Source organism: Gouania willdenowi, chromosome 7 (genome assembly GCF_900634775.1).
Source record: "Gouania willdenowi chromosome 7, fGouWil2.1, whole genome shotgun sequence".
Lineage (NCBI taxonomy): Eukaryota > Metazoa > Chordata > Actinopteri > Blenniiformes > Gobiesocidae > Gouania > Gouania willdenowi.
In genome coordinates, this window is record NC_041050.1 from 29300583 (window position 1) to 29308986 (window position 8404).

The 8404-nt window shown below is 38.4% G+C and overlaps 1 protein-coding gene across 2 annotated transcripts; it reads right to left on the reverse strand.

Annotated features, from left to right (window-relative positions):
* Positions 1 to 2666: 2666 nt before the first annotated feature.
* sp5l (Sp5 transcription factor-like) lies at positions 2667 to 5831 on the reverse strand. 2 transcript variants are annotated; one of them, XM_028453427.1, is made up of 3 exons: positions 5614 to 5831; positions 5451 to 5533; positions 2667 to 4423 (listed from the first exon to the last, which is right to left on the reverse strand). In XM_028453427.1, the coding sequence occupies exons 2-3, from the start codon at positions 5502 to 5504 to the stop codon at positions 3377 to 3379; spliced, it is 1101 nt and encodes a 366-aa protein (XP_028309228.1). In that variant the 5' UTR covers positions 5505 to 5533; positions 5614 to 5831; the 3' UTR covers positions 2667 to 3376. The 2 variants fall into 2 exon arrangements, with proteins under 2 accessions (XP_028309228.1, XP_028309227.1); XM_028453426.1 differs by having other exon boundaries at positions 5451 to 5831.
* Positions 5832 to 8404: the final 2573 nt, after the last annotated feature.

Consider the following 8404-nt stretch of genomic DNA (forward strand, 5'->3'; position numbering starts at 1 on the left):
CCCCATTGTGGCTCTCTGTGCTTGTGGCATCTCTTCATTCTTTTCTTGGTGCAACTTCAGTGGAGCTGCAGGGAACACGTGCATTCACAGGGGCTGTTGTGCTGACCCTCTGTGTTTACTGCATTTACTCAGTGGTTGGCTGGCAAAACACAATTTTACATTCACCTTTATTTTCTCACTCATTTTGGGTTGCTTGACATTTTTTTTTAAAGCTTTTATTTGTTTTATTTGTCAACTGTTATCAGGTCAATGCTCAAAGTCAACACTGCATCCATTCTACAGTATATTCTCTACAAAGCTTTTGCTATGACGGACTCGATCGACTACAGTTCACACAATGTAGTCTTCATCGTAATGTAATCATACACTTCCTATGGTTTGGCCAAAGACTGGCACTGGTATAACACCAAGCTTCAGATTTGTGATCATGTTGCATCAGATACAGAGAAATGCTGATGCCATATCTGCATGCTCCTTTTCTCCTCCATGTGCCAAAAGCAGCTACAGCTCACAACTCAACTATTATACTCCACAGTAATCTTTGTCATTACTCGCAATCGCATAATTTCTATGTTTTCATCCGGGCTGTGATGCCAAAGAGACAACTCTGGTTATGTGGGGTCTTTGAAGGGGGGCTTGCCTTTAAAAGTCAGGTTTGTTCCTCTTTGTGGCCAGTAGAGGTCCCCACTAGAACTTTACATTTACTTTGCTCAGTCAAGAGCTGCACCAAAGACCAATGAGACAGCATCAGTTTACTACTTAATAATAAGTCCCAAGAAATAAAAATCCTGTCTTCACCAAGAAGTTGGGTCTTTAGGTGATGTGAACCATCTCACAGAAAAGATCTACAACTAATGTTAACTGGTGAGTGCTTTGGGAATTCATGTTCAGGCAGTTTTGCATGTACCATAAAAGAATGCACCACAGAGACATAAAAGCAAAGTGGGTGGTTGAAGCAATGTTTGTAGACAGTTGTATCACATGAAATAAAAAAAAAAAAAAAAGTTGTCATTTTTGGAAACAAGGGCTTTGTCTTTTTTTTTTTTTTTTATATATATATATAAGAATTCCTTTCCATTTTGTAAATTTGCAGAAATGTTTTTTACTGCATCAAGTTTTTCCATTGTGTACATAAGTCAGGGTTCACCAATCTTTCTGAAACAGTGAACTTCTTCAAAGTTACTGAATAATCCAAAGGGCTACCAGTTCGATAAACAGAAATACAACTGCAATTTCCCAGTTTCATCTTAATTAGATGGAAAGATAATAAAATCAGACCTTGCCTCTACTTAAAAAGGTAGGAAATACTACATTTCTCTAAATTTATGTCATTGTTTCATTTTCAAATGACCACTTTTGAAACATTTCATCGTTAATTATCATGTTGCTATTTCACGAGTCACCAACTACTTTTTTACTAACCCAAACATGTTGTTACAATTCAACAATTATGTAAGTTTTTATAAAAAACATCACAATCTAAAAAAAACAAATCTGTATCTTTAATGAAATCCTATCTCCGATACTTGAACACCTTTGTCTCAATGTTTCAGTGAAAATAAACTTTTAAGGATAGTTAATTTAATATAAAAACGTATATCACGTGCAGTAGTATTTAACTCTACTAAGGACTCTACTTAAGACTACATCTTTTATCTGAATTTATATTTATGAGATTGAAGCCTGATAATCAGATTTTAGACGGAGCTAACTGGTGACTAGTGCTGCTGTTACAACAGGCCTGAGGGCACCTCACATGGTCCATGCGGACTACCTGGGGCCCGCGGGCACCATGTTAATGACCCCTGACATACAGTAAGTTTTAATCACAACCTTTTCTTAGGGGAAACTACCATTTTAAACATGATATAAATGTTTGATAGCTTCAAAAGCTGAATTATCAGTGAAATCAAATGCATTCATGGTGCAGAGGAGGTCATCAGACTTCACAGTGGGACACATGACAAAAGCAGGGCCTTTTGCTCGCTTTTGCATCCCATTTGAAGAAACTTCAAACGGGACTTTTAAAACAATGAGAAAGAAACCCCTGGATGAGCAGACATCTGCTTGACTGGTCTCTGAATAAAGCCCCATTCTGGGCAGTAAAGCAAGAGCCATCGTAACACGACTGTGATATATGGAGGCTTGTGACGGGTGTGTGTGTGTGTGTGTGTGTGTGTGTAGGGGTGGGGGGAGGGATATTAACTTTCACAAGGGTGCAAAATCAAAGGGAGTTCCTGTCACCACTGAGGGGGTCTCAGCAACAGGGGTCCCATTCAGAGGGAATTCCTCTCCACGGCACTGTGTTGCATCTGTTGACTCAATCTTCTCCATTGAAAGAGAGAAAGCACTCATTAAAAGTCTCATGACTCTGAACTTGATTGGAGCAGGCGAGACAAACATTCCCAAATGGGGGTGTGCATTTACACTGAAGTGTGAGAATCTTTGAAGAGCCCACCGTGATGAGTCTTCTTTCACACACACATACACACGCACACGCACACACCAGCATTTGTGTCAAAAAGCAAATAATTGATCAACCTTGTGCAGCATCGGATCATTCAGTGATCATTCACTCAATAAATTCAATAACCCTAATTGTCAAACTTTATATGCTATTTAACAAAAAAGAAAAGAAAAAAAAACACAGTTAAAACAGACTCAAGAACAACATTTATTACGTTGCACATGCTTCCACCATCTCACTCAAATTGTTCATGATATTTATACATAATTTACAATGGATTGAAAATTTGGGAGTGATTGAATCTCCAGCAGCCTTCCAAACATTAATACTGGATACATTTAAGATCAACGATTTTTGACTTTCGTCATCTTGAGGCATCACTTCGCTCGAATAAATTGTTGACGGCAAGAGAGCAAAATGTATTTTTCGACATCAACCCGAAGTTAAGGCATACAGTATTTTAAAAAGTGATGTCAAATAACCTGCTTTGTTTGGCACATCCTTCAGAACTTAATATCAACATGGAATGTTTTACAAGAAAAATAGATTTTGACATTAATTGGAAATACAAAATAAACTTCAGAATGTGAACGTCATAAAATTAGCTTCTGTTTCTGATAAAATCACTTCTTGCGTTGAGCTAACAAGCACACCCAAGCAACAAACGCTCACAATATCACAAAAGAATGGTTTAAATTGTTCTTCAAAAGTGCACACAGTTATTTTACTCAATGTGGTCACTAAATAAAGTTTTATGCTACAACTGGAAGTCAAAGGTAGGGCTCGGACAAGAGAAGATTAGAGCTAGATAAGCTAGACGCTCAACTTCTAGTGCAAACCAATAAGTTAGTATGAAAAACTTACTCCTATGATTGTTCAGGACTTTTTGGAATGATGATTTTAGAGTTTTTACTCTCTTTTGATGTTGTTAATCAGCGGCTCTGTGCTTTGTGAGGGCTGCCCAGACCGGCTCTTCCTCGTCTGGTGGGTCTTCACGTGTTTGGAAAGGTGATCGCTCCTCATGAACCTCTTGCCGCACTGCTGGCAGCCGAACCGCTTCTCTCCAGTGTGTGTGCGGAGGTGACGCTGCAGCTCGTCAGAACGGGTGAAGCTTTTGCCACAGAAGAGCCAGTTGCAGATGAAGGGCCTCTCCCCGGCATGCCAGCGCAGATGCGCCTTCAGGTGAGAGGTCTTCTTGTACACTTTGCCACACTCTGGGATGTGACAGATGTGCAGTCTCTTCTTGCCGAACTCTAACCCTCCACCGTTGGCCTGGCAGTTGGGGCATTTGCAGCGCCTGCAGCGGCGCGTGGAGCTCAGCAGACCTTTGGACGTGCCTTGTAGGAGAGCTGCAATCTGTGGCTGGTGGCCCAGAACCAGCTGTCTGCTCAAGGAGAACGGGTGATTGGAAGGGGTGGCGTTGGTTTGTGGTAAACTCCACCACTGCTGTCCTTCCTCCATATGTCCCCCAGATAGAGAATGTCGGGTTGAGGAATTCTGAAGAAAGCTTGGAAAGTTTTGTCCCACACCGTTGTGTTGTGGGTAATACGGACCGTTGGACTGTGGCTGCGAGGAGATCACCTTAACCGGGGACAGCTCAAAGGAATAGGACGGTGGCTGCTCAGCTGGAGGAGTGAGAGGCAGCTCATGGTGGTGGTGATGAGGGTGATGATGGTGATGATGATGATGGTGTCCCAGGTTTGGCTGCATGTGCCCGGTGAACTGTACCTTGGGCACTGTGAACGTCATCTGATGCGAGCTGAGGCCTGTGCTGGGTGGCATGTCGTTGCTCCACAGCTGGAACATCCCAGATGTGGAGCTGACGGTGCCCTCGTAGGGAAACTGGGATCCATCTGAGCCCATTGTGCCTCCCAGCTGCCAGGCCTGGCTACAGGTGGTGGCCAGGAAGGAAAGGGCGTTGGGTGCTCCTTCTGGAGAGGAGCTGGGTGTGCGGTCCTATTTGAATAAACAGTAACACACAAGTTTGTTGTGTCAGTAATGTGACAGGTTGACTCCAAAAAAACAACAACTAATAGTTCATTTTAAAATTAAAAAAATTAAAAAAAATATGTAATGAAAATTATTCACATAATTTGGTCAGATTAAGTATTAAACCAGAGGTTCCCAACCTTTTTTGGGTCATGACTTTTTTTCTTTTTTTTTTTAGAGCTTTTTATCATGGTATATGAAATGTGTCATGTGTATGTATATGTATGTGGTATTTATAGCAATTTATGCTCTGTCACGAAGGAAGTTCATAACAAAAAAAAATAGTTATTTGACATCATTTTGATATCACAAATGTTCGGCCACCCAAGAGACATTTCCTTCTTCTAGAATTAGTTTAAACACAGAGTAGCCAGGATTAGCGCACAAAACGATAAGTGCACCACCTCATATTTTTATACTGAATTTAATTTGAACTAGATTTACATTTGAGGAAGTTTAAGTATAGGATACAGCTATTTGGTGTTTATTGTGTGCGACTGTGTGTGTAATTGGAATATTAATGTCTTTTATTTATTTATTTATTTATTAAATTACTAGACATTTCAGGCGACCCCATTTTAATTCCAGGCGACCCCACATGGGTTCCCGACCCCAAGATTGAAAAACGCTGCATTAAATCTAAGTTTTTGAGCTTTTATGTTCAAACAGAGAATTCAGTTTTTACAGTTAACAAATCATTTTCTAATAAAAAAGAAAAAAAAATGTTGACTGATTATTATGAAAATTAATAAATGTCTTTAAAAAAAAAAAAAAACAACTAATAATATAAAGTTTAACATTTAAATATTAGTCCAGGTTTAATTTCTTTTGTCGGATTTATTTCTAATTCCTGACTTTTGTGTGTTCCACTAATCCAACATATTTAAAGCGCGTGAGTGCGTCTCAAAGTTGTGAAAGTGCGCGCTCTCGCTTTAAAAAAATCAAAAAATAAAATAAGAAAGTCGTGCCCTTATCCACAAGACTATTTACTGACCTGTAAAAATGTGTGTAAAAAGTTGTCTGTCCTTTGTATCGTCAGTGCTGCCATCTGTCCGCGCGCACCTTCTCCGTCTGTAACTGCGCGTAAAACAAAAAGAATTAAGAGCGGAAAAAAGTCCGATGCGCAGCTGGAGGCGCAGATGCAGGATGGTGCTCACTGTCAGATCTTATAGATGGCCTCCAACTCTTCTTTTCTGCTCTATTCGTGCATCTCTCCGTCCACGGGGTTTGGTGTTTTCAATATTGGTTCATGGGCCAGCTGACAGTGCGGCTGTGTGTGGAGATGATGGCGCAGTAAATCCCTGTGATCATCTCAGAGGCGCCAGAGCTGCATCTTCTCTTTATAGAGAGAAAAGATCCTCTCCACGGGGTCTCTGGTGTGATGCAGGCGAGCTTCTCAATGGAGAGGGTGAGGGGAGGTGGGTGAAGGGCTGGGCTACCCGTAATTTAACACAAATTTAACCAAACGCTGACCTTAAAGAACAGACTCCACCTTCAAGTTGTACTGGAGACAAAACACTTGAGGCAGGACTTTTTTTTTTTTTTTTTTAAAAAAAGGTGTCTTCTCATATCTTTGCAGACTGTGAAATTTATAAATACCCCCAAACCTCTTGAGATACACGCCTCAAGAAAACAATTCATTGTCTCTGCAGAAAAAAGACTTTCCAAGATGTAACAACACGTGTTTCAGCAACTTTCCATCGTCTAGGACCAGTTTGAGCACAAGAAGAACAAAATGCTTAGTCTGTCAAAAAGATCTAAAAGTTTACCAGAGTCAGCTCAATGGAAAAAATATGAATACACCACCATGGGAGCTTTTTCCACTAATATCAACCCCAGTGAGGTGCTCAAGCAAAAATAATGTTGTGTGATGTTTTCATGGCTATTTTTCCCCCCACTGATCAGTAATGCCGTGTTGAATATGGATGTGGGAAAACTCCAGATATCTGCTTAACAATGAGATGAGTTCACGGGAAGCATCACGTCTTTAGCATAAAATGGGAAAAATATTCTTTGTGTGTTTTTGTTGTCATTTTGCATGTTTTTGGAGTGATTTTGTGATTTTTGTTGTCATTTTGTATGTTGTTGCAGTGATTTTTGTTGTCATTTTCTATGTTATTGGAATGATTTTGTGATTTTTGTTATCATTTTGCATGTGTTTGGAGTGATTTTTGTTGTCATTTTGCATGTTCTTGGAGTGATTTTGTGATTTTTGTTATTTTGTATGTTCGTGGAGTGATTTTTGTTGTCATTTTGCATGTTCTTGGAGTGATTTTGTGATTTTTGTTGTCATTTTGCATGTTCTTGGAGTGATTTTTGTTGTCATTTTGCATGTTCTTGGAGTGATTTTTGTTGTCATTTTGCATGTTCTTGGAGTGAATTTGTGATTTTTGTTATTTTGTATGTTCGTGGAGTGATTTTTGTTCTCATTTTGCATGTTCTTGGAGTGATTTTGTGATTTTTGTTGTCATTTTGCATGTTCTTGGAGTGATTTTGTGATTTTTGTTGTCATTTTGCATGTTCTTGGAGTGATTTTGTGATTTTTGTTGTTATTTTCTATGTTCTTGGAGTGATTTTTGTTATCATTTTGCATGTTTTTGGAGTGATTTTTGTTGTCATTTTGCATGTTCTTGGAGTGATTTTGTGATTTTTGTTGTCATTTTGCATGTTTTTTGAGTAATTTTGTGTATTTTTGTTGTCATTTTGCATGTTTTTGTTTTTAATTTAGAGAATTCTGAGAGTTATTTTGCATGTTTTTGTTATTAGCAAATTTTTTGATTGATTTTGTAGATTTTTCTTGTCCTTTTGTTCATTTTTGGAGTCATTTTTTGTATTAAATTTGGGGGCTACACAAAGTTAGACCGAGGGCCACATGTGGCCTCCGGGCCGCCAGTTCCCCATGTCTAAAACTATCTGTGTTTCACTTGTCAGGTGTGATGCTGTCCTTCACACTACGAAGAAAGTCCCATAGCATTGTCCCTCACAAACCTAATTGATAAAACTCAATCAAAGGCTCGGAGCTCTCACCGGTAGGTGACATGTCAAATAGACCTCACTGTGTGACGTTCTCACATTTCAGAGTTCAAGTAGAGGCCACCTTTAGATCTTCCCCATTAAATGCAGATTGAAGCCTAATCTCATTCTGTAACTCTGCTCACCATTACAATGTTAAGAGTTTAAATCTAGGCTGGGAACCTGCTTCACATGTAAATTCCTGGTTTCTTGCTTATCTGCTCCTCACTGTTTGACACACTGTGATCCTTATACAAACACAACCTAAAGAAGAACTTGATAACACAATCTACAACTGACACCACCTGAAAAAAATTAACAAAAGGAAAGAAAGGTACATCAAACTTTTATTTGAACTGAGATTTTGTATTTAGATTTTTTAACCAATGAAAAAAATATTTATTTACTTCATTTAACATTTTGACATTTGCACATTGTTTTGTTTTCATTCTTACCGTTTACTTTTACTATTCTATGGTGTTGCTGAAACATGTGAATTTCCCTTTTGGGGATCAATAAAGTTTAATGATATTCTATTCTTCTAAAGCCACTGAATATCTTACTATTTCATGTGTGATGTATTGGATGTTGAAAATGAGTAAACTGAGGTTAACCCAAAAAAAAAAAAAAATAGTTTTTTTTGGTTAACCTCAGTTTACTCAAAAAAAAATGTTTTTTTTTTTGGATGACAGAATAATTATGAATTATTATGATAACAAACTGAATTCAAGAAACCTTTTTGAATCCCTTTAGGTCTTCTCCTTTAGTCTATACACTACATACAGCTTCAACTAAAAAACAGAGAATGCATTGAATTTGTTTGTGTCATTTGTATCAAAAATACTTTAATAATCCCAGTAGGAAATTACATTTGTTACAGTGAGTCAAAGTAGAAATTATAACAAAGGTGAAAAGAAACTGTAACAAATGATACAA